Consider the following 26904-nt stretch of genomic DNA (forward strand, 5'->3'; position numbering starts at 1 on the left):
GAAAGTTACTTTTAGTAACTTATAAGTGTGAGAAGAAGTCATAAAAAAGGATGAAAAATCAAAGCTGTCTGAGAGTTTTAGAGAAGAGCAAAATACCGTTACAGCCCTTATATTAATACTCAAGTTATTAAGAAAAAGTTAAAAGTTATTTGCAATTTCATTTCTGTATAATAAAGATTTCCAGTCAAAATCATAACACAATGAAAAAAATAGAAGTGCTTAAAGAAGTGTTTCTTCTTTTTTGATTATGCCAGATAAATGAGGCATTTCTTTATTTTAATGTTCTTATGTGTAGACTAAACCTAATTATTGAATTAAAAGCTTTTTTTTTTGTACTTTAATAATTCTATAACCAAAGGAAATTGTTTTTCTATCAGTCAAGGTATTTTAATGTCAGACCTTTTTTTTAAGTTACCTTCTTGATAAGTTATCTTGCTGGGCGAATAATTTAATAGTTTCTGCTCTTTTTTGCTATGTGATGGCCAAGGAAAGTGCAAGACTTATAAATGAGTTTGCAGATAAAAATGATGTCCTTTAAAATACCAATGTCTTGGGCTCTTAGCTTTAGTCCATGATTAATTCAGTCTTCTCACTAATGTTAATCTTCAACTTAGAAACAGTGAGAAGCCTGATTTTTGTTTTTGTTTTAATTAGACAATTTTAACAGGTAAATGTAAAACTTTTTAAGCCACCTCCCCCTAACTCCCACTCTTCCATATCATTTGATGTTTGGTGCTCAGAAGTACCCTTTTTTCCCCTATTATTTTCTTTTACTAGAGAAATATAATTGATGTGGCAGATTTACAGATCTTTGTACAATATCTCAAAAAAGACTGTGGATATACTTTTTTCAGTTGCTTTTGAAATATTTGACACTTTATGATTAAAAAAGGTATTTACAAAACCTAAAGTTGGCAAGAAAGCCAGAAGGCTCATGACAATTTTTCAGGTGAGAAAGAAGCTTTTTTCCTTATGGTAATTAAAGCAAAATTTACATAAGATACTTTTAATATCTTTATTTTGAAACTGTATATTTAAGCAGTGGGTCTGCTTGCCTCTTTCTTAGTGTAAGTTAACAATTGTTTGTTATTTATTGAATGCTTACTGCACATATGCCAGGCACCTTGCTACTTGCTGAGAATATGATGGTTAACAAGAAAGACATTCTTTTTTTCATTGTTGTTATTAGTATGTATGTATGTCTTAACAAAATGCTAGTTCCTGTTCATATCTCAAATCCAGTTTGACATTATTTTATGTGAAAGTGACTTTCCCCTGTAAATTTATATTCAGAATTTAAGACAGTGTATTTACAGGAATGAATTTTTAAAGGGGAATGAATTTGACATTTATGTGCAAATCAACTTTTCAAAAGTTTGATGCTTTCATTAATAGGTGAAGAAGGAAGTTTTAGCCATGGGTCTGTTACTGATGGACGATTTGAAGGATTTATCCAGACTCATGGTGGCACATTTTATGTTGAGCCAGCAGAGAGATATATTAAAGACCGAACTCTGCCATTTCACTCTGTCATTTATCATGAAGATGATATCAGTAAGTACTTAAATTTTATCAAGTAGCTTTTAGCAAAAAGGCATATGAATACTTAAAACTATGTAGCAACAGATGAAGCCTGAAGTGCTTTTTTTTCCTAAGCTATTAATCAGACTAGAAAATAGTTTCATAAGGAAAGTCTCAATTTAATGAATAATAGATCTGTGTAATGAGGCTATTTCCTTGTCCTTCCATGCCAGTCTTGCTTTGTTGATATGATATAACAAATTTTATTTGAAGTATAAGATAACCAAATATGGTTGAACTAGAAATCCTATATTGCTAAGACCAGCCAGTCTGTTTAATGCTATTATGTGTGTGGCCTACTGAAGGTGGAACAGCATCATTATCTTCTTATGTAAACTACAGTATGGATATTTGTGTAGCTTAAAGGAACATTTTAGGTATTCTTGTAATTTCTGAGTATTTCTTTTTGGAAACTTGGAATATTGACCTGAGCCTCAGCCTGGTAAGGCTTCAAGTTTATCATAATGGATTTTGTCTTCTACGATCTTTATGTGATGATAATTTCTTTGCAGAGTTCTTTTTCTGTATTTTAAGAATGGAAGATGTTTTTAGACTTTTAATTCTATCTATATATCCATCATCATCAATAGCTAAAAGTCATCAAAATATATAAACTATATTCCTCTAATTTATATTCCTCTTGGATACTCATATTTTGGTTTTTGAGTATAATTAGACTAGTCTCTCAATTTTTGTCTTATTTTCCTAAATTGACAGCTTCTTCCAGGCTTCATTTTTCCATTTTTTCCCCCTTTATTAGAAAAGTTCTGGGTTTTCAGAACAATCATGCATAAAATACAGGATTCCCAAATATCACTCTTATTAACGCCTTGTATTGGTGTGGAACATTTGTTACAATTGATGATATCACATTTTATTTTAATTATAGTCCATGGTTTAACTTAGGGTTCACTGAGTAGTGTGGTTCCATGGATTTTTTTTTTTTTTTTTTTAATCATCATTTTATTGAGATATATTCACATACCACGCAGTCATACAAAACAAATTGTACTTTCGATTGTTTACAGTACCATTACATAGTTGTACATTCATCACCTAAATCAATCCCTGACACCTTCATTAGCACACACACAAAAATAACAAGAATAATAATTAGAGTGAAAAAGAGCAATTGAAGTAAAAAAGAACACTAGGTACTTTTGTCTGTTTGTTTGCTTCCCCTACTTTTCTACACATCCATCCATAAACTAGACAAAGTGGAGTTTGGTCCTTATGGCATTCCCAATCCCACTGTCACCCCTCATAAGCTACATTTTTATACAACTGTCTTCAAGATTCATGGGTTCTGGGTTGTAGTTTAATAGTTTCAGGTATCCACCACCAGCTACCCCAATTCTTTAGAACCTAAAAAAGGTTGTCTAAAGTGTGCGTAAGAGTGCCCACCAGAGTGATCTCTCGGCTCGTTTTGGAATCTCTCTGCCACTGAAGCTTATTTCATTTCCTTTCACATCCCCCTTTTGGTCAAGATGTTCTCCATCCCACGATGCCGGGTCTACATTCCTCCCCGGGAGTCATATTCCACGTTGCCAGGGAGATTCACTTCCCTGGGTGTCTGATCCCACGTAGGGGGGAGGGCAGTGATTTCACCTTTCAAGTTGGCTTAGCCAAAGAGACAGGGCCACATCTGAGCAACAAAGAGGCATTCAGGAGGAGACTCTTAGGCACAAATACAGGGAGGCCTAGCCTCTCCTTTGCAGCAACCGTCTTCCCAAGGGTAAAACTTATGGTAGAGGGCTCAACCCATCAAACCACCAGTCCCCTATGTCTGTGGTCATGCCAGCAACCATGGAGGTGGGGCAGGCGAACACCCCTGCACTCTCCACAGGCTCCTCAAGGGGGCACTACATCTTTTTTTTTTTTTTTTCCTTGTTTGTCTTTTTTCTTTCTTTTTTTTTTTTTTTAACTTTCCCTTCTTTTTTCAAATCAACTGTATGAAAAAAAAAGTTAAAAAGAAAACAAACATACAATAAAAGAACATTTCAAAGAGACCATAGCAAGGGAGTAAGAAAAAGACAACTAACCTAAGATAACTGCTTAACTTCCAACATGTTCCTACTTTACCCCAAGAAAGTTACATAATATAGCAACATTTCTGTGAACTTGTTCCTACTACATCCATCAGAAATTAACAGACCATAGTCATTTCTGGGCATCCCCAGAACGTTAAATAGCTTATCTGTTCTTCTTGGATTATTGTTCCCCCTTCCTTAATTGCTCTCTACTGCTAGTTCCCCTACATTCTACATTATAAACCATTTGTTTTACATTTTTCAAAGTTCACATTAGTGGTAGCATATAATATTTCTCTTTTTGTGCCTGGCTTATTTCGCTCAGCATTATGTCTTCAAGGTTCATCCATGTTGTCATATGTTTCACCAGATCGTTCCTTCTTACTGCCGCGTAGTATTCCATCGTGTGTATATACCACATTTTATTTATCCACTCATCTGTTGAAGGACATTTGGGTTGTTTCCATCTCTTGGCAATTGTGAATAATGCTGCTATGAACATTGGCGTGCAGATATCTGTTCGAGTCACTGCTTTCCGATCTTCCGGGTATATACCGAGAAGTGCAATCGCTGGATCGAATGGTAGCTCTGTATCTAGTTTTCTAAGGAACTGCCAGACTGACTTCCAGAGTGGCTGAACCATTATACAGTCCCACCAACAATGAATAAGAGTTCCAATTTCTCCACATCCCCTCCAGCATTTGTAGTTTCCTGTTTGTTTAATGGCAGCCATTCTAACCGGTGTTAGATGGTATCTCATTGTGGTCTTAATTTGCATCTCTCTAATAGCTAGTGAAGCTGAACATTTTTTCATGTGTTTCTTGGCCATTTGTATTTCCTCTTCAGAGAACTGTCTTTTCATATCTTTTGCCCATTTTATAATTGGGCTGTCTGTACTATTGTCATTGAGTTGTAGGATTTCTTTGTATATGCAAGATATCAGTCTTTTGTCAGATACATGGTTTCCAAAAATTTTTTCCCATTGAGTTGGCTGCCTCTTTACCTTTTTGAGAAATTCCTTTGAGGTGCAGAAACTTCTAAGCTTGAGGAGTTCCCATTTATCTATTTTCTCTTTTGTTGCTTGTGCTTTGGGTGTAAAGTCTAGGAAGTGGCCTCCTAATACAAGGTCTTGAAGATGTTTTCCTACATTATCTTCTAGGAGTTTAATGGTACTTTCTTTTATATTGAGATCTTTGGTCCATTTTGAGTTAATTTTTGTGTAGGGGGTGAGGAAGGGGTCCTCTTTCATTCTTTTGGATATGGATATCCAACTCTCCCAGCCCCATTTGTTGAAAAGACCATTATGGCTCAGTTCGGTGACTTTGGGGGCCTTATCAAAGATCAGTCGGCCATAGATCTGAGGGTCTATCTCTGAATTCTCAATTCGATTCCATTGATCTATATGTCTATCTTTGTGCCAGTACCATGCTGTTTTGGCAACTGTGGCTTTATAATAAGCTTCAAAGTCAGGGAGTGTAAGTCCTCCCACTTCGTTTTTCTTTTTTAGAGTGTCTTTAGCAATTCGAGGCATCTTCCCTTTCCAAATAAATTTGATAACTAGCTTTTCCAAGTCTGCAAAGTAGGTTGTTGGAATTTTGATTGGGATTGCATTGAATCTGTAGATGAGTTTGGGTAGAATTGACATCTTAATGACATTTAGCCTTCCTATCCATGAACATGGAATATTTTTCCATCTTTTAAGGTCCCCTTCTATTTCTTTTAGTAGAGTTATGTAGTTTTCTTTGTATAGGTCTTTTACATCTTTGGTTAAGTTTATTCCTAGGTACTTGATTTTTTAGTTGCTATTGAAAATGGTATCTTTTTCTTGAGTGTCTCTTCAGTTTGTTCATTTCTAGCATATAGAAACATTACTGACTTATGTGCATTAATCTTGTATCCCGCTACTTTGCTAAATTTGTTTATTAGCTCTAGTAGGTGTATCGTCGATTTCTCAGGGTTTTCTAGATATAAGATCATATCGTCTGCAAACAATGACAGTTTTACTTCTTCTTTTCCAATTTGGATGCCTTTTATTTCTTTGTCTTGCCGGATTGCCCTGGCTAGCACTTCCAGCACAATGTTGAATAACAGTGGTGACAGCGGGCATCCTTGTCTTGTTCCTGATCTTAGAGGGAAGGCTTTCAGTCTCTCACCATTGAGTACTATGCTGGCTGTGGGTTTTTCATATATGCTCTTTATCATGTTGAGGAAGTTTCCTTCAATTCCTACCTTTTGAAGTGTTTTTATCAAAAAGGGATGTTGGATTTTGTCAAATGCTTTTTCAGCATCTATTGAGATGATCAATTGATTTTTCCCTTTCGAGTTTTTAATGTGTTGTAATACATTGATTGTTTTTCTTATGTTGAACCATCCTTGCATGCCTGGAATGAACCCCTCTTGGTCATGGTGTATGATTTTTTTAATGTGTCTTTGGATTCGATTTGCAAGTATTTTGTTGAGGATTTTTGCATCTATATTCATTAGGGAGATTGGCCGGTAGTTTTCCTTTTTTGTAGCATCTTTGCCTGGTTTTGGTATTAGATTGATGTTAGCTTCATAAAATGAGTTAGGTAGTGTTCCATTTTTTTTCAATGTTTTGAAAGAGTTTGAGTAAGATTGGTGTCAGTTCTTTCTGGAAAGTTTGGTAGAATTCCCCTGTGAAGCCATCTGGCCCTGGGCATTTATTTGTGGGAAGATTTTTGATGACTGATTGGATCTCTTTGCTTGTGATGGGTTGGTTGAGGTCTTCTATTTCTTCTCTGGTCAGTCTAGGTTGTTCATATGTTTCCAGGAAATTGTCCATTTCTTCTACATTATCCAGTTTGTTGCCATACAGTTGTTCATAATATCCTCTTATAATTTTTTTAATTTCTTCAGGATCTGCAGTTATGTCACCTTTTTCATTCATTATTTTGTTTATATGGGTCTTCTCTCTTTTTGATTTTGTCAGTCTAGCTAGGGGCTTGTCAATCTTGTTGATCTTCTCAAAGAACCAACTTTTGGTGATATTTATCCTTTCTATTGTTTTTTTGTTCTCTATGTCATTTATTTCTGCTTTAATCCTTGTTATTTCTTTTCTTGTACTTGGTTTAGGATTGGTTTGCTGTTCATTTTCTAGCTTCTTCAGTTGATCCATTAGTTCTTTGATTTTGGCTCTTTCTTCCTTTTTAATATATGCGTTTAGTGCTATAAATTTCCCCCTTAGCACTGCTTTTGCTGCATCCCATAGGTTTTGGTATGTTGTGTTCTCATTTTCATTCGTCTCTATATATTTAGCAATTTCTCTTGCTATTTCTTCTTTAACCCACTGATTGTTTAGGAGTGTGTTGTTTAACCTCCAGGTATTTGTGAATTTTCTAAGTCTCTGATGGTTATTGACTTCTAATTGTATTCCATTGTGGTCAGAGAATGTGCTTTGAATAATTTCAATCTTTTTAAATTTATTGAGGCTTGTTTTATGTCCCAGCATATGATCTATTCTGGAGAAAGTTCCATGAGCACTAGAAAAGTATGTGTATCGTGGTGATTTGGGATGTAATGTCCTGTATATGTCTGTTAAATCTAATTCATTTATCAGATTGTTTAGGTTTTCAATTTCCTTATTGGTCTTCTGTCTGGTTGATCTATCTATAGGAGAGAGTGATGTGTTGAAGTCTCCCACAATTATTGTGGAAACATCAATTGCTTCCTTTAGTTTTGCCAGTGTTTCTCTCATGTATTTTGTGGCACCTTGATTGGGTGCATAGACATTTACGATTGTTATTTCTTCTTGCTGAATTGCCCCTTTTATTAGTATGTAGTGGCCTTCTTTGTCTCTCAAAACATCCCTGCATTTGAAGTCTATTTTATCTGAGATTAATATTGCTACACCTGCTTTCTTTTGGCTGTAGCTTGCATGAAATATTTTTTTCCATCCTTTCACTTTCAGTTTCTTTGTGTCCCTGTGTCTAAGATGAGTCTCTTGTATGCAACATATTGATGGTTCATTTTTTTTGATCCATTCTGCGAATCTATATCTTTTAATTGGGGAGTTTAATCCATTTACATTCAACGTTAAAACCGTGAAGGCATTTCTTGAATCGGCCATCTTATCCTTTGGATTATGTTTGCCATATTTTTCCCCCTCTCTCTATTAATATCCTTTATTGTACCCATACCGAATCTCTTTAGAACTGAACCTTTCTCCAAGTCTCTCTGTCCTGTCTTTGTTTCTCTGTCTGTAGGGCTCCCTTTAGTATCTCCAGTAGGGCAGGTCTCTTGTTAGCAAATTCTCTCAGCATTTCTTTGTCTGTGAAAAATTTAAGCTCTCCCTCAAATTTGAAGGAGAGCTTTGCTGGATAAAGTATTCTTGGCTGGAAATTCCTCTCACTCAGAATTTTAAATATATCGTGCCACTGCCTTCTCGCCTCCATGGTGGCTGCTGAGTAGTCACTACTTAGTCTTATGCTGTTTCCTTTGTATGTGGTGAATTGCTTTTCTCTTGCTGCTTTCAGAACTTGCTCCTTCTCTTCTATGTTTGACAGTGTGATCAGTATATGTCTCGGAGTGGGTTTTTTTGGATTTATTCTATTTGGAGTTCGCTGAGCATTTATGATTTGTGTATTTATGTTGTTTAGCAGATTTGGGAAGTTTTCCCCAACAATTTCTTTGAATACTCTTCCTAGACCTTTACCCTTTTCTTCCCCTTCTGGGACACCAATGAGTCTTATATTCGGACGTTTCATATTATCTATCATATCCCTGAGGTCCATTTCGAGTTTTTCAATTTTTTTCCCCATTCTTTCTTTTATGCTTTCATTTTCCATTCTGTCATCTTCCAGGTCACTGATTCGTTGTTCAACTTCCTCTAGTCTTGTACTATGAGTGTCCAGAATCTTTTTAATTTGGTCAACAGTTTCTTTAATTTCCATAAGATCATCCATTTTTTTATTTAGTCTTGCAATGTCTTCTTTATGCTCTTCTAGGGTCTTCTTGATTTCCTTCATATCCCGTACTATGGTCTCATTGTTCATCTTTAGTTCTTTGAGTAGCTGCTCTAGGTGTGTCTCTTCTGGTCTTTTGATTTGGGTGCTTGGGCTTGGGTTATCCATATCGTCTGGTTTTTTCATATGCTTTATAATTTTCTGTTGTTTTTGGCCTCGTGGCATTTGCTGAACTTGATAGGGTTCTTTTAGGGTTTGTAGACCAGTTGAAGTCCTTATCTCTAATTTATCAGATCTACAGCTTCGTGGAGTACACTTTCTCTATCTAACCAGCAGGTGGCGTCCACGAGGCACCTGTTCTCCACAAGCCAGATCTCCCCTGCTTAGCCTTTTTGGTGAGTGGGGGAGTGAGTCTTGTGGGGCGCAATTGGTGTACCAAGCTTGCGTGTGTAGTTGGTGTTGCCTGCCCTGTATGTGGGGCGTGTTTCTGGGCAGTTGGGGAGGGGGGGTGGCCCTAACAATCAAATCTCCCTGATGATCCTAGAGTTTTAATGCTACTGCAATAGTCTAATCCTTCAGTTCAGTCCTGCCACAGTTTGTCTCTGCCACTGACCCACAAGTCTTTGGTATTGGCGTATGGCTCCTGAGACTTGCAAGTGGGCCCCTCTTCCAGGCTGTGCACCCCGGGTCCTCTGTTGAGGGATGACTGTGCTATGTCACAGGTGAGTGCCGTCCCCCCAGGGCAGTTCTGGGCTGCTGGGCTGTGTTGGGAGGCTCCCAGTCTGCTCAAATGATGGCTGAATGGGGCTCTGTTAATTCACACTGCTCCCCCTTCCCAGCTGTGGGACATTCAGCTGAGGTTGCAGGGAAGGCTAATGTCCACGCCCAGTTTTGTGGTGTGTGCCTGTTATTTGAAGCACTTCCGTCACACTGGGTTGTCTGGGGCAGCTCTGGGCTATGGGGCTGGCGATGGGCAGGAGTGTTTCCTGTCCACCAGGATGGTGGCTGTGAGCGGACACCCCCCTTTTCTTGGGAAGTTGTGTTGTTTAGTGAATTTTCTCAGCCACTGGATTATTGCCTTTTGTCTCAGAGCTCTCTTAGTTCTGCTCTTGACTTGACGTGCCCAAATTGAAAGTCTTTGAAGCTTTCTGTATTGAGCTTCTTAGAGTAATTTTTTTAGAAAAAGCAAAAAGGATTTTAAAAAAAAAAAAACAACAACAAAAAAAAACAAAAAACGGCCCTCCTCAGAGATCTAATGGGTTATTGAAATGCTAATAGACAAAGCAACCAGGGCCATTAAGGAAAGGTGCACAGGGCAGAGAGATCAGCCTTGCTTCAGGATTTGCATATGCGCCTCAAGGCCTGATCTCCGCCCTTCCCCTTTCTGTGTTCACCAGAACTCCAAAAATCCTCTGCTTTTATTTTGGAGTTTTTCGTGTTGTTTTTTTTCTATGCCTGTCTCCTCTCTGCTGGGCTGGCTGCTCTCAGAGTCTCTGGTGTCTGGTCTCAGTCTATCTATGGTTGGAGTTTGAATCAGTAGAATGAGTTTCCGATAAGAGCAGCCACTGCAATTCTCCCTTCTCCTTCCTGGAGCTGACAGCCCCTCCTCCCCCGGGACTGAGCCTGGCAGGGAGGGGCGCGGGTCCCCTGGCCGCAAAAACTTACAGATTTCGCTGATCTCAGCAGTTCCACGTTTTCATGAGTGTTGTATGAAGTATGCCCAAAGTCAGATTGCTCTGTGGTGTCCAGTCCACGCAGTTCCTGGCTTTTTACCTACTTTCCTGGAGGAGTAACTAAAACATACAGCTCACCAGTCTGCCATCTTGCCCCGCCTCCCCCGGTTCCATGGATTTTTAAAAAATTTTTTTTATTCTCTTACCCTATATATATATATTCTAACATTTCCACTTTTAATCACATTCAGATGTATTTCAGTGCTGTTAATTAAATTTACATTGTTAGGCTACCATGACCACCATCCATTACCAAACGGTTCCATCATTCCAAATAGGAACACTGTACGTTTTAAGCCTTAGTGTCCCATTCTGCCCGTCCCTCAGTTTTATATTTATTTGATTTTTGTGTGGTACCATACTGAGCACCTTCTGTTTTCTGTCTGGATATATTTTTTTGTATATTTTCCTTGTGGTTAAAATTTAACATTCGAAGTATAGAACAGTCATATTTGGCTTGATACCAACTTGGATTTAATTGCGTACACGTAATACTTTTCCTTTTCTCCTCTGTCTCCCCACCTTTTTGTTTTTTTGTACTTGTTACCACTTATATCTTTTTACATTGTATGTCCAAAACCATAGACTTATTTCTTTTTATGCATTTGCATTTTAGCACCTGTAGGAAGTAGGAAGTTGCAAACAGTAGTACACTACAATAATACTGGCATTTATAATTATCCAAATGGTTATCTTTATTGCAGGTTTTTATTTCTCTGTGCCATTTTGAAACACTGTGCCCTTTGTATGAAGAGAGCAATTTACTGTTCTTTACTGCAATTTATCAGTCTCTTTCTCCCACTCTTCCCTAGATGGTGTACCATGTTCTTCTGGTCCCTCCAGTTTCAAAATACTTGTTTCAGACAGTTCCTGCTTGTTTAATAGTTGTCCTGATGAAAGGACAGGTTCCTGGATTTCCTTCCTTCGCCATCTTCCCATAATCCTTTCTCATTTTCCTTTTATCATCAGGAATTTATTGTCAATAATTTCATTCTCAACTAGTAATATATTGGCATGTCTTAACCATTTTGACGTTCTGCTTCATCAGCTCTGTCAGTTTCCATAGCTCAGTCTGTCTAACTTCTTCAGATCTCTGATGCTGGATTACTATAGAAAATAGCATAATTATTCTAGGTAGTGTCCATTTACTATTTTAACTACTTGGTTAATCATAAATCCCTTAATGCTAGTTGTCCATTTTTTACTTATCCATAATTTTGTTTCATTTCTAATTTCTCCTTCTGGTATTTCAAGCTCTACATTTCTTCTCAAGCTCTAAGAGTTCTTCACAACCAGTAACATGAACTCCTTTCTTCCTGTCAACAGAATTTTCTTCTACCTGGTTTGTGATTTTCTAAGTAATTTAATCCTTTTGCAGGTTTACCTCCTCAGCAGGATATATAAGCTCTCCAAATGCAGTTTGTCTCTTTTGCTTCTTTAATATAGTCTTGGTATCATTTATCTGTGTAGCAGATTCTTCATAAACACTTTATGAAATCTCAGAATAATTTCTTTAGAATGTTTTCTCTGTTAGATTTTACAAATCATTGAAAATAAAAAAAGACCTTTTGGTCTTTAGATTTTGAATTCATCTTTCCCTTTCCATCATATTGTAATTGTAATTATACTTTTCCCTTTGTCTTACTCTTCCAGTTAGTGCTCTCTATAGTGTTTGTCTGCCTGCCATGATTTTCATTATGGCTTCATCTCTCTCCTTTTTACTTTCTTCTCATATCTATTTGTATGTAATTTAAGCATATTCTGCCTTTTTCATTTCTTCTTGCAATAGTGTTTTCCACTTCCTGTAGTAACTTTCAATATCTTCCTTTATGTCAACCTTTCTTTTTTTCCAAAGATGATGAGCTAGCTTGGAGAATCAGTGACATTGGATGCTTCTTAGTTTTGTCTTACTTTTGGCATTTAACTTTATCCTTGATTTTGGCTCTTACTTTTTATTTATTTGTCTAAGTAAATTTAAGCTCACGGTCAGGAGACCTTTTCAGGAGTGAATTCCCGTATAAATTTAAGTGATTACTTTTGAAAATCTTTCTGAAAATCTGTCATCTGTGGTTTAAGAGAGAAAAATTTGCATAATTAACCTTTTAGTTTCTAAGTAGTTGCTGGATTCTAGATTCTAGAGCAGAGATTGGCAGACTTGTTTTTTTTTTTTTTCCTGTAAAGGACCAGATAGTAAATACTTCAAGCATTGCTGTTCATATGATCTATCAAAAGTACTCAGTTCTGCCATTGTAGCATGAAAGCAGCCACAGAAAATATATAACTGAATGTCGTGTTTCAGTAAAACTTTATTTATATGGATGCTGAAATCTGAATTGCATATAATTTTCATGTGACACAAAATAGTTGATTTTTTTCAACCATTTAAAATTGTAGAAAATGATCCTTAGCTTGTAGGCCAAACAAAAACAGGTGGCAGGGCCCCATTTGTCCTGCAGATGGTATTTTGCCTACCTCATTCTAGAGAATGGATAGATTAATTTACCTTTTTTAATAATTATTTTATTGATATATATGTTGTTCATAAATACATATATGTGTGTGTATATATATAGAGAGAGCCATTTTAACCATTTTAAGTGTATGGTTCCATGGTAGATACATTTGCCTTTAATTGTCCCTTTAATCTGTCTTTTTAGAATACCTAAGGTTCTAGTGGTGGTGGTAGTAGTATTAGTAGCAGCAATTATTTATTATTGCCTATGTGTACCTTATACTGCATAAAGTTCTTTACTAGCTTTATTACATTTAATCCTCATGATAAGCAGATGAGTTATAGGCATAAATATTATCCCCATTTTGTAGATGAGGAAACTAGGGCTTAGGAAAATTACTTTACTTGATTGTGGAGCTTGTGTTCTTTACCGTGTAATCTTTTGCTACAATCATGGAAGCGAGCTGTAAAATCTCACTACCTCTACTTTAAGGACTTCTGGGAACATTCAGGAAATCTGTAAGCCTCCCTAAAATCATGTATTTACTCCTATTGTTCTTTTAAGCGAAATTCTGTCCTTAATACATTTAGAAATGTATGTTTTATCTTGCAACTAATTATAGTGGAGAGGATGTACCTTTAATTTATATTATTGTTTTCCTGTATTTTGCTTAAGTGCCAATAACTTAATTTCACAACTAAAGTACCGCATGATTATTTAGATCAGTGTGTAGATGCCTGAATAAACTTGGTATCCCTGTATGTATCATACTTAACAGAAGCAGGTGGCAGGGGACACACCAACCTTGGATAGGGGTTCTGGTGAGAATTTTGCTGTCTTTCTCTTAATACTATTTTGCAACTGTAGGTATAAATATATAAAATAACCCTGAAAAATGACACTACAATTCTGAAGAACCTTAGGGAATGGCTTCTGAGACTATGTGCACAGTTTTCAGTGAAAATATTTAATAGTTTTTCTAGGTGCCAGTTAAAAGAGATGGTGATAGCTACATTTAATTATCAGCTTAAAATTCATACATTCAATGCTGTACTTAGGCAGTAAAAGGCACTCTTTCCTAGGATACAGAAGTATGAATAACTGTGATGTGGTAGGAATACTATTTAATTCTCTGCTGTTTGGTGCAGTTTATTTTAAAGAAACTGGGAAAACACTATCCCATAACTTAAGCTGGATATCTTATTAATATGCACAGCTTTTAGAAGACTGACCATGTGATTGCTTGGGATTATTGGTGGTAGTAATATAGCATAGAACCCTTTTGTGTATTGCATACTGCAAGGCAATAGTCTAGGTAATTTTCTCATGCTGTATTACAGAAATATTTTATTCTGAATTTTAAAGATATTTTAACTAAATACATAAAGCTGCAAAATAAGAGTTTTACGGTTTTTATCTTTTCATTATTGTTACTTTTTTTTACTATTTATTTTCCTGAGTGTGATGTAGAAAAGCCTAGGTAGCTTGAATTTGCCTGTGCCTCATGAACATGTTTTGTAGCTGTAGTTAAACTTGTTTGTTCTTTTTGTCTTGCTTCTGTGGGAACACCCCTTATTTCTAGTTCTGAAAAATTGAGATTGTTAAATCTATTTTGCCATTTTAATGGAGGCCAAATTCATGTAGAAGGTCCTCATTTGTGGAAACTCAAGGTATTGCTTCTAAAGCAATAGGAATAGAAAGAGCTAAGATCAAAGATCTAACTGCACACCTTGAGGAACTAGAAAAAGAAAAGCAAAGCAAGCAGAAGGAAAGCAATAACAAAGATTAGAGCAGAAATAAATGGAATTGAAGAACAAAATTGAGGGTGAAAAAAAAAACAACAGAGAGAATCAACAAAACCAAAAGTTGGTTCTTTGATAAAATTGATAAAATTGACAAACCCTTAGCTAGACTGACAAAGAAAAAAAGAGAGAAGATGCAAATAAATAAAGTCAGAAAGGAAAGGAGGGATATTACCACTGACCCCACAGAAATTTAAAAAAAGATTGTAACGGGATACTATGAACAACTACATACCAACAAATTAGACAACTTAGATGAAATGGACAATTTCCTTAGAAACACACGAACAATCCATGCTGACTTGAGAAAAAATGGAAGACCTCAACAAACCAATCACAAGTAAAGAGTTTGAATTGGTCATCAAAAACCTACCAATAAAGAAAAGTCCAGGACCAGATGGCTTCGCATGTGAATTCTACCAGTTATTCCAAGAAGAATTAATACCAATCCTGCTCAAACCCTTCCAAAAAATTGAAGAAGAGGGAACACTACCTAACTTATTCTTTAAAGGCAACATCACCCTAATACCAAAGCTTAGATAAAATTACTGCAAGAAAAGAAAATTACAGATCAGTCTATGTAATGAATATAGATGCAAAAATCCTCAACAAAATGCTTGCAGGTTGACTCCAACAGCACATTAAAATAATTGTACACCGTGATCCAGTGGGTTTTATTTCAGATATGCAAGGGTGGTTCAACATAAGAAAATCAATTAATACACAACATTAAAAAATCAAAGGGGAACAAACCACATGATCATCTAATTGACACAGAAAAAGCATTTGACAAAATCCAACATCCTTTCTTGATAAGGACACTTAGAAAGATAGGAATTGAAGGAAACTTCTTCACAATGATAAAGGGCACATACAAAAATCCCACAGCTAACATTGTACATAATGGTGAGAGACTGAAAGCTTTCCCTCTAAAATCTGGAACAAGATGAGAATGCCTACTGTCACCACTGTTACTCAGAGTTGTACTGGAAGTTGTAGCCAGAGTGGTTAGACAAGAAAAAGAAATACAAGTTATCCACATTGGGAAGGGAGAAGTAAAACTTTCACTATTTGCAGATGGCGTGATCCTATATTGAGAAAGTCCTGAAAAATCAACAAAGCTACTAGAACTAATAAATGAGTTCAGCAAAGTGGTGGAATACAAGATCAATGCACAAAATAAGTACCGTTTTTATACACTAGTAAGGAGCAATCTGAGGAGGAAATTGAAGATAAAACTCCTTTTAAAATGGCGTCTAAAAATCAAATATCTAAGGAATAAATTTAACTGAGGATGTAAAGGACCTGTATTCAGAAAAATACAAAACATTGCTAAAAGAAATCAAAAGATGACCTAAATAAATGGAAGGACATTTTGTGTTCATGGATTGGAAGACTAAATATTTAAATGTTGTTTAGATGTCAATTCTACCCAAATTGATTTATAGAATCAATGCAATCCCTATCAAAATTCCAATGACCTACTTTGAGGAAATGGAAATACCAATTATCAAATGTTTTTGGAAGGGTAAGGGGCCCCAAATAGTGAAAAACATTTTGAAAAAGTAAAATGAAGTTGGAGGACTCATACTTCCTGACTATAAAGCATATTAGAAAGCTACAGTGGTCAGAACAGCATGGTACTAGTGTATGGGCAATGAGTAATAAAATTAAAATAAAATGGCAACATGAGAGAAAGTAGAGTGAGGGATGTAAGAAACTCTATTCTAATTTGGAAATTTTCTGTAAGTCTAAAATTAGTTTAAAAAAATGTTTAAGTAAAAAAGTTTCATACAAGGAGGAAATATTTGCAAATCACGTATCTGATATATCCTTTATCTCATTATTTGTGATAGTTGTGTTCTATATTGTTGCCAGGAACACTGAATTAGCAAATACTGAACTGTTGGCCTTTTTGACAGTGGATCTATACAGCATAACCTTTTATAATGCTTAAAAAAAAAAATAAGCATCATGGTACTGACAAAAAGATAGACAAATTGATCAGTGGAACTGATTTGAGAGTTCAGAAATAGACTCATGCATTTATGGTCAATTGAGCTTTGACTGGACTGCCAAGGCCACTCAACTGGGACAAAAGAGTCTCTTCTACAAATCATTCTGGAAGGACTGGATGTCCATATCCAAAAGAATGAAAGAGGACCCCTATCTCACACCCCATAAAAAAACAAACTCAAAATAAATAAAAGGCCTAACTGTAAGAGCCAGTACCATAAAACTCCTAGAAGAAAATGTAAGGGGGCATCTTCAAGATCTTTTGGTAGTTGGAGGTTTCTTAGACCTTACACCCAAAACACAAGGAATGAAAGAAATTAGATAAATGGGACCTCCCCAAAACTGAAGACTTTTGTGCTTCAAAGGACTCTTGTCAAAATGGTGAAAAGGGAGCCTACTCAATGGGAGAAAGTACTTGGAAACTACATATCTGATAAGGGCTTAATATACAGAATATATAATGAAATCCCGTAACTCAGCAATTAAAAGACACACAATCCAATTTAAAAATGGGCAAAAAACTTGACTAGGCATTTTTCCGAAGAGGAAATACAAATGGCTATAAAGTACAGGAAAAGATCCTCAACATCGCTAGCTCTTAGGGAAATGCAAATCAATATCTCAGTGAGATATCTTTTCACACTTACTAGGATGACCACTATTAAACAAACAGAAAAGTACAAATATTGGAGAGGATGTGGAGAAATAGGAACACTTATTCACTGCTGATGGGAATGTAAAATAGCATAGCCGCCACTGTGGAAGACAGTTGGCAGTTCCTCAGGACTCTAAGTATAGAACTGCCATATGATCTGATAATCCTACCACAAGGTATATACTCAGAAGAACTGAAAGCAGGGACTCAAGCAGACATTTGCTTGTTCATAGCAGCATTATTCACAATTGCCAAAAGATGGAAACAACTCAAAGTCCATCAGCCGATGAATAGATAAACAAAATATGGTATACACATATGATGGACTATTATTCAGCAGTAAGAGGAAATGAATTCCTGATGCATGCGACAACATGGATGAACCTTGAGGACATAATGATGAGTGAAATAAGCCAGAGACGGAATAATACATGTTGTATGTTTTCACTAATATGCACTAAATATAATGAGCAAACTCATGGAGTTAATATCTAAAATATAGGTTACCAGAAGATAGAATGAGGACAGAGCTGATGCATAATTTGTGTAGAATTTTTTTAAGGTTGATTGTAAATGTTTGGAATGGATGGAGGTGATGGTACCACATTAATGTGAGTGTTATTAACAGTGCTGAATTGTGTGTGTGATTGTGGTTGAAACAGGAAGTTTAGGGTTGTGTATGTCACTAGAAGGAAAGCTAGATGATGAAACATGGGACTGTATAACATAGTGAACCCTATTGTGGACAACAGAGGTGGTTAATAGTACAAATATAAGAATGTTCTTCCATGAACTAGAGCAAGTGTATGTCACTATTACAAGGTGTTAATAGGGTGGTATATGGGAAAAAATTGCACCTAATGCAAACTATGGACTGTAGTGAACAGTAATATTATAATATTCTTCCATCAATCTTAACAAAGGTACCAGACCAATGCTCAGTGTCAGTAATAGTGGGCTATAAGGGGTATGGGGATTTTCTTTTTGGAGCAGTGAAAATGTTCTATAATTGATTGTGGTGATGAAAGCACAGCTCTGTGATTATTCTGAAAGCCATTAAGATTGTACACTTCGGATAGATTGTATGGTGTTTGAATCAAACTGCCTTGAAAAAGAAAATCAATGAATTCCAGTCTTGGCCCTGCCCTAATCAAGATGGCTCTGTTCCTCCACAGAAGCTTTGAAAAACCAGCCATAACTGGCAGAAATATCTCCCTAAAAACTCTAGGAAACAGTTAAAAGACTCTGGTAATAGTGTGAGTGCCATTTCAAGAGAAAGGCTACTTTAAGTGGTAGGATCTCATGGCTCCTTGGCTTGTCCCTTCTCAACCACTCATCAGCTTGGTGAGGAGTGGGTCTGTGCTCCTAGAGTGTGGATCCCTTGTCCTGGTTCTGGGGGAAACAGAGTAGCCCTTGTGCATATACTGGGAGCATGCATGACTAGTCCAGTCTGTCTGGTGGTAGCCTGATGGACTTGGCCACCCCAGAAGTTGCCCTGTGTGTGGAAGGCAGCTCAACAATCTCTCCTGCAGAATGCTGTGTTCCATGTAATTGTTCCATGTAATTATGGTGTTTGCATAAACTGACCATACAAGTTAAATTATTTAGTGTGTTACAGAAAATATAGATCCTGCACCGAACAAACATCTCTTCCCTTGGTCTCACACAAAATTTGAGGTTTTAAAACATAGTCAATATCGTCTTTTAAAACACAATATTGTTCCTCCACTATATGTTTTAATTCACTTACATTACTAAGCACTAATTTTAAATATAAAATATAAGTACAGTGACAGTATTTGAAAGAAATATGAGAATTCAGAGGTATGGTTGATTTTTTTTTTTTTCTGAGCTAATCTTTAGGGAAGTATAAAATTTCTTCAAACAAATCACAGATAGAAAAGCAGCAACATTGAGACAGCCATGAGAAATGGTAGCTATTTTAAAAATAGTATCTAGTTAGAAATATAAGATACTTAATGGGAACCCATTTTAAAATGTGAGATGCTTAATTCTTTTAGTAGAATTTGGAGAAAATATCCCTAGTATTTTCACATAATGAAGCCAGAAACATTATTTTATTTGTATAGTAATACTCAAGTTGAGAAAATTGTAGATCAGGGCCTTTTCTGATGGGTTACCATGTAAATGTGTGTGTATATATATATCTGTATATGTATAATATATTATTTTAAAGTAAACATATCTGAAATGATTATTTCAGCTGTAAGCATTTTATTTTATATAAAACGTTTTTAACCTGAAATGAATGAACATTTCAGAAGTATTAAAATTATTTTAAAATAACAAAGCCTCTTATGTTGTAAAATGGCTTTAAAACTCATCCTAGCAAACAAAATTATATTTGCTGTTTTTGTTCTTTTTCTTCTGAGAAGTATTACTTCATGATTCTGTTTTTCAGCATTTGAAATGTTTTTTCAAAGAGATTGAATAAGATATTCCATTCAGGATTTCGGTCGATATTGCATTAATGATACAGTTTTGATATTTCAATCTTGATATTAATGATGCATTTTAAAATATAATTTGTAATAAACTTTTGAGTGAAACATTTGAGAGTTTGCAAAAAAGTTGGTTTGTTTGTTGACACTTGATTTGTTAGTAAGAAGAATGAATATGAAAGCTTTGAAGTAAGACTTTACAACAATCTGCATTTTAAAAATAAGGGCAGTTTCTTCTTTGGGGGTATTGTTTCCTCATCATACGCAGTTAGCAAACTACGCATGGACAGTGGAGTGTTTTGGAGTGAACCAGAAGGTTGAGGTAAAGGTGAATGTAATAGAATTTGGAATTTTGCTCTTGCACTAGAATTCATTTCTGCTCTCTTAACTTTAAATATGAATATGACTTCTTTAAAACTGAAGCCAAAAGAGTTTTAAATGATTTGCCCAAGATATTGTCAAGCCAAGGATTCGTGCCTTCTGGCTTCCACTCCAGTACTTTTTCTATTGTGCTCTAAGCTGGGAGAGAATAGTCTAAAGGCTGCTAAAAGTTAAAGCACTTAGGACAATAAAGGCAATGGAAGTAAGTATGAAAAAAAAGTCAAAATTAGGAGAAGGCCATGGCTTCTTTATATTTGGTATCATATTGACTTTGCAGAATTGTAGCCATGTTCTACTATTGAAAAATAAAGCAAATTTACATTTTCAGTTAAGCTTTTACAATGATAGGTTTTGCAAGATGTAGAAGAAACAGTAACGTTTAAAAGTATGTGCAAGTATATGTCCTAGGATTAGTGGAGGTAAAACTCCATCCTCACATCTATTATTGCACAATTCAGTGACTGATGGTTATACTAATGACCTTATGGGTATCTGAGGAAGTTAAGTCCAGGGCTCTGCTCCCCTCCCCTACTCCCGCAAAGAGCTGCTTGTAAAGAGTTATTGTGGTCTCCGATTTATTATGAAAAGATTAAGTTATTTTCTGTCATGGTTTGTAAATTCAGGGATTAGGTGGATAATCTCCATAAGAAATCTTGCTACCTTGTATTTATATTCAAACATTATACTAGGAATTAGTAGATATGGATTTTACTGGTTTCAGCTACCAGAGAATCTTGGAATCATGGATTTAAAAGTGACCTTATAGATAAACTAAAGCTTCTTATTTTTTTGATTTGATTGTTCAAGATCACACAAGTTAGTGTTAGACATGGTAAGGAGGCAGCAAAAGAGGTAATGTGTCAGAGAACTGAGGCATGGGGTATATATGAGAAAGGAGTTAGGAGAAAAGTCAGAATAATGCCTTCAGATAGCTTTGTGACCTTATGGAAGTCATTTATTCTTTTTGGGTCTCATTTTCTTCATTTTTAAAATGAGGATGTTAAACCAGACCACTAATATCCTTTATTTCTTCTAAAATTCAATGGTTCCAAAATTGTTTTTCCTCTAAAGCTCAGAATAGCTTTTTGGTTTTGCTGATTACCAAATAATTTTTTTCTGTGGAATATATAAAACATAAATATACGTTTTTGGATGTAAATTGAGTAGAAGATGAATATGTCCACCACCACTAACATTTTGGTGACTAGCCCTTCAGATCTTACTTACATACCATTTTAAATTTTACTTTACATTATATATTGTAGATCTGTTTCTATGTCAATAAATATAACTCTCTCCCTTGTTCTTTTGAATAGCTGCATAATATTCTGTTGTTTCATTTGTGAATTTACTATAATTTACCAACCCACCAACTATTGGACATTTAGATTTTCCCTCTTTTTTACTGTTAAATATCACTGCAGTTAACATTATTGTGAATAGTTTCCCCCTCAACATTTGATGATAATTTCCTTAAGATTATTTCCTAGAAGTGTTGTCAGACATTTAAATTTTGATATATATTGTCAGATGACTAAGGTTGTAAAAATTTATACTCTTACACCTAGAAATTTATTATTGATTAAATAATATCTTCTTATACAGTCCAGAGGCGTATTTCCCCAATTACATCATAAAAATGTTTTAGAATTTTTTTTTTGTTTTGGATGTACAATTCTGTCAAGGTTTACACATTGCATTCGGTTATCATCTCTCTTTAGTTGACATTAGTTTTCTAACAGCTTTATTGAGGAAAAATTGATATAATTTGATAGGAGTTTGATTACTTTTGACATCTGTGTACCTGTGTAAGACCATCACCACAAACCAGATAGCAAGCATATCCATCATTCCCAAAATGTTCTTTCTGCTCTGTCATAATCCTTCTCTCTTGCCTATCCCTGCCCTTCCCTTCTTTAGGCAACCAGTAATATGCAGATTACTTTGAATTTCTAGAATTTCATGTAAATGCAATTATACATTATATATTAGTTTTTAAAAAAATTGACTTCATTAACTCAGCATAATTATTTTGAGATTCATCCATGCTGTTATGTGTATGAATTGTGTATTTCATTGCATGGATATACCACGATCTGTTTATGCACTTTCCTGTTGATGGACATTTGAGTTGTTTACAGTTTGGGGCTATTACAAACACAGCTACTATGAAGTTTTTGATATTAACTCATCAACTCTTGGTTAATTAAAGAGAAACTAAATTTTGAAAAGAAGCATGGGGATGGAATAAATACTAATGATTTTTTAAGGTCTTGATTTGCTGCCTGAGCTGTAGAGAGGAGGCCCTTTGGAAATTTAAGAGGGGTAGAAGCAAGAGAGAAGGAATGTTTGTCTGATGCTAGTTGTATGTGGTCTCTCTCTCCCCGGTTTCAAACTCTTGCTCATTCATTAATATACAACTCAGCTGTAATCTCCTGGAAGCCTTTTTTGTCCCTTCAGTTTGTGGATGCCTCATCTTTACTGCTGTTTATGTATTACTCAGCTCTCCTTATGTTTTTTTTTTTTTTTTAATGCGCTAAAGTGAAATTCATATAACAAAATTAATCATTTTAAAATGAATGATACAGTAGCATTTAGTACATTCACAATGTTGTGTATTCCTTAGGTTTTGAATCCAGTAGTTTAAAGATTACTGGTCATATGATTGACCTTTGAGAAGAGACATGGAAACCAGTGGTTGGCTGGATGAGTAAATTAAACTCAACCAATATTTAATAAACTGTGGATGATTGCAGAGAGAGCTTTACACTTCAGTTAATAAATATGACTGAATCCCTAGCTAGACTGTAAGCTCTTTGAGGATGGATATTCTGTGTCATTTATTTTTTTTATTTTTTTATTTTTTCCTTTTTAATTTTTATTGGGATTTTTCAGATACCATACAATTATCCAAAGATCCAAAGTGTACAATCACTTGCCCCTGGTACCCTCATACACCTGTGCATCCATCACCACACTTAATTTTTGTTCAATTTTTAGAACCTTTTCATTACTCCAGACAAGAAATAAAGTGAAAGATGAAAAAAGAAAAAACAAAGAAAAGGAAACTCAAATCCTCTGATATCCCTAACCAGCCCCTCTCAATTGTTGACTCGTAGTATTGGTATAGTACATTTGTTACTGTTTATGAAAGAACATTGAAATACTACTAACTGTATTATATAGTTTGCAATAGGTATATATTTCTTCCCCATATGCCCCTCTATTATTAACTTCTAATTGTATTGTCATACATTTGTTCTGGTTCCTGGAAGAGATTTCTAATATTTGTACAGTTAATCGTGGACATTGCCCACCATAGGATTCAGTTTTATACCTTCCCATCTTTTGACCTCCAACTTTCCTTCTGGTGACATATATGACGCTGAGCTTCCCCTTTCTACCTCATTCACGCACCATTGGGCACTGTGAGTTATTCTCACATCTTGCTACCGACACCTCTGTTCATTTCCAAACATTTAAGTTCATCCTAGTTGAACATTCTGCTCATACTAAGCAACCGCTCCCCATTCTTAAGCCTCATCCTGTATCTTGGTACCTTATATTACGTCTATGAGTTTACATATTATAATTAGTTCCTATCAGTGAGACCCTGCAATATTTGTCCTTGCGTGTCTGGCTTATTTCACTCCGTATATTGCCCTCGAGGTTTCGTCATCAACCCATTTTTTTTTTTTTTTTTTAAGAAGGTTTTGTTCACACACTATACATTCCATCCTAAGTAAACAATCGATGGTTGTCTGTATGATCACATACTTATGTGTTCACCACCTTCACCGCTATCTATATAAGGGCATCTGCATTTTTTCCACAAGGCAGAAGGGAGAGTCAAAGAAGGTAGAGAGGCAAAAGAAAGAGGAAAAAAAAAATGACCACTAGGAAGCAGCAACAGGAAAAATAACCTTAGAGTAAAGAGTCAGACAACACCACCAATGTCAAGTGTCTAACATGCCTACCCTATCCTCCCCTCTTATCTGCATTTACCTTGTATATCGCCTTTGTTACATTAAAGGAAGCATAATACAATGATTCTGTTAGTTACAGTCTCTAGTTTATGTTGATTGCATCCCTCCCCCAATGCCTCCCCGTTTTTAACACCTTGCAAGGTTGACATTTGCTTGTTCTCCCTCGTAAAAGAACATGTTTGTACATTTTATCACAATTGTTGAACATTCTAGATTTCACCAAGTTACACAGTCCCAGTCTTTATCTTTCCTCCTTTCTTGTGGTGTCTCACATGCTCCCAACCTTCCTCTCTCAACCGTATTCATAGTTATCTTTGTTCAGTGTACTTACATTGTTATGCTACCATCTCCCAAAATTGTTTTCCAAACCACGCACTCCTGTCTTCTCCTATCACTCTGTAGTGCTCCCTTTAGTATTTCCTGTAGGGTGGGCGTCTTGTTCACAAAGTCTCTCATTGTTTGTAAGAAAATATTTTGAGCTCTCCCTCATATTCGAAGGATAGCTTTGCTGGATATAGGATTCTTGGTTGGCAGTTTTTCTCTTTCAATATCTTAAATATATCACACCACTTCCTTCTTGCCTCCATGGTTTCTGCTGAGAGATCCGCACATAGTCTTATTAAGCTTCCTTTGTATGTGATGGATCGCTTTTCTCTTGCTGCTTTCAGGATTCTCTCTTTTTCTTTGACATTTGATAATCTGATTATTAAGTGTCTTGGTGTAGGCCTATTCAGATCTATTCTGTTTGGAGTATGCTGTGCTTCTTGGATCTGTAATTTTGTCTTTCAGAAGAGATGGGAGATTTTCATTGATTATTTCCTCTATTATTGCTTCTGCCCCTTTTCCCTTCTCTTCTCCTTCTGGGACACCAGTGATACATACATTCTTGTACTTTGTTTCATCCTTAAGTTCCCGGAGACGTTGCTCATATTTTTTCATTCTTTTCTCCATCTGTTCCTTTGCTTGTAGGCTTTCAGGCATTTTGTTGTCCAGTTCCTGAGTGTTTTCTTCTGCCTCTTGAGATCTGCTATTGTATGTTTCCATTGTGTCTTTCATCTCTTGTGTTGTGCCTCTCATTTCCTTAGATTCTGCTAGTTGTTTTTTTGAATTCTTGATTTCTGCCTTATGTATGCCAGTGTTTTCTTTACAGCCTCTATCTCTTTTGTGAAATCTTCTCTAAACTTTTTGAATTGATTTAGCATTAGTTGTTTAAATTCCTGTGTCTCAGTTGAAGTGTATGTTTGTTCCTTTGACTGGGCCATAACTTTGTTTTTCTTAGTGTAGGTTGTAGTTTTCTGTTGCCTGGGCATTTGACCTTCTAGGCCACCCCAGTCAGGTTTTCCGAGATGAGAACAGGCTCAGGTCACAGAAGGAGGAAATATTCAGTATCCGGTTTCCCTGGTGGTTTTTCTTAGAGGACTGACACCTGTGCTTTTCTGCCCGGCAGGTGCACCTGTCACCCTGTCACCAGCTGGTGTAAGAGGGTGTGGCCTGTGGCTCTCCTCCCCCAGGATTTGGGGTCTGGTTCCTAAAGGCAGGCAGTAGAGCCGGGCCCCTCCCTTTCCTCTTGGGAAGCTATGCCCCCTCCAGCGATGTCATCTGCATATCAATAAGTTGTTTCTCTGACTCTGCTGATCAAAGTGTTTTGATTTTAAATTGGCTGAGGCTGTTTTTACTGCAAAGCTCTGTGGGCTGAAAATGGAGGTTTTCTCCACAGAGAGAGAAAGGGACAGAGAAGCTCCCAGGTTCACCCATCAGCCGAGATAGCACCCGATCCTCTGGGCTCCCCGTCCTGAGACATATATGTCCCCCGACTCTCCCAAGGTCAGTTGTCACCAAAAGCCTCTGTCTGCTTGTTGAAGATTTGCTGTCTGTATTGAGCAGTTAACATTAAAACCCCAGTTGGAGCTGGGCTGAGAGAGTGCTGCTCTTCAGCACCGTGAGGCTTCTGTGAGGGAGGGGCTCTTGGCTCTCAGTGCAGGTCCGCAGTTTTTACTTACAGATTTTATGCTGCGATCTTGGGCATTCCTCCCAATTCAGTGGGTGATGAGTGGACAGTCACGTTTGTCTCCCTGCAGTTATTCCAGGTTATTTACTAGTTTTTTGGTCATTTATGAATTGTTCCAGGGGGGCACTAACAGTCTTCCATTCCTCTCTATGCCGCCATCTTAGCTCCTCTCTGTGTCATTTATTTTTGTATCCCTGGTGTTTGGCAAATGATAGTTTTTCCTCCCACTTTTTGTTTGGTAAATGAATTAATGCAATTAAGAAAAACACTGACATAAAAATAGGAAATTTATATGTATATAGGCCCTATTTTTGAACCGGTCCTATTTTGTAATCATTCTGGAAGGTAGGTATGGATTTGGAACACACTTCCTTTTAGAAACAATTTAAATAGTAGTTCCAAGTTAGTGCCGGTGAGATGAAGGCTAAAAGGAGGTTATTGGAGTCAGCAGTTTACAGGTTTTGAGTTAATGAATGACCTTTTGAAAGAGGCAAGGAAACTAGCTGCTGGCTGAAAAATTCAACAAGTATTTATTGATATTAATGTACAGGGAGGTTTAAGTTTTTTTTTTTTTTTTTTTTTTTTTAAACTTCAGGGGACGTCTCAGTTAGTACTAGAGAGTCAGAATGTGATGAATTCTGTAAGAGAAACATCGTCAATGTGCTGAGGGTGGTACATACTGAGGGAGATTTAGGAAGACTTCCCAAGGGAGATGACATTTGACATTAACCTTGAAGATGGAGGTAGACTTTTGACTGCTAGAAAAAAGAATCTATTGTGATGAGTGAAAGCATAGCTATTACTCTGACTGCAACAACGTTACTTTTAGCTGCCATAACTTGGGAAATTTAATAAAGAAGAGAAACTGGCATCTC

At 36.2% G+C, this 26904-nt stretch overlaps 1 protein-coding gene across 1 annotated transcript in view; it reads left to right on the plus strand.

The window, feature by feature from the left end:
• Positions 1-26904, plus strand: part of ADAM10 (ADAM metallopeptidase domain 10) — a 194947-nt gene that overhangs the window by 79107 nt on the left and 88936 nt on the right. Inside the window, exon 4 of the mRNA XM_037833846.1 lies at positions 1396-1554. Coding sequence (XP_037689774.1) covers positions 1396-1554 — 159 coding nt within the window. The remainder of the gene's footprint in view (positions 1-1395; positions 1555-26904) is intronic.

The sequence above is a fragment of the Choloepus didactylus genome, chromosome 4, assembly GCF_015220235.1.
Source record: "Choloepus didactylus isolate mChoDid1 chromosome 4, mChoDid1.pri, whole genome shotgun sequence".
NCBI classification, from domain to species: Eukaryota; Metazoa; Chordata; class Mammalia; order Pilosa; family Megalonychidae; genus Choloepus; species Choloepus didactylus.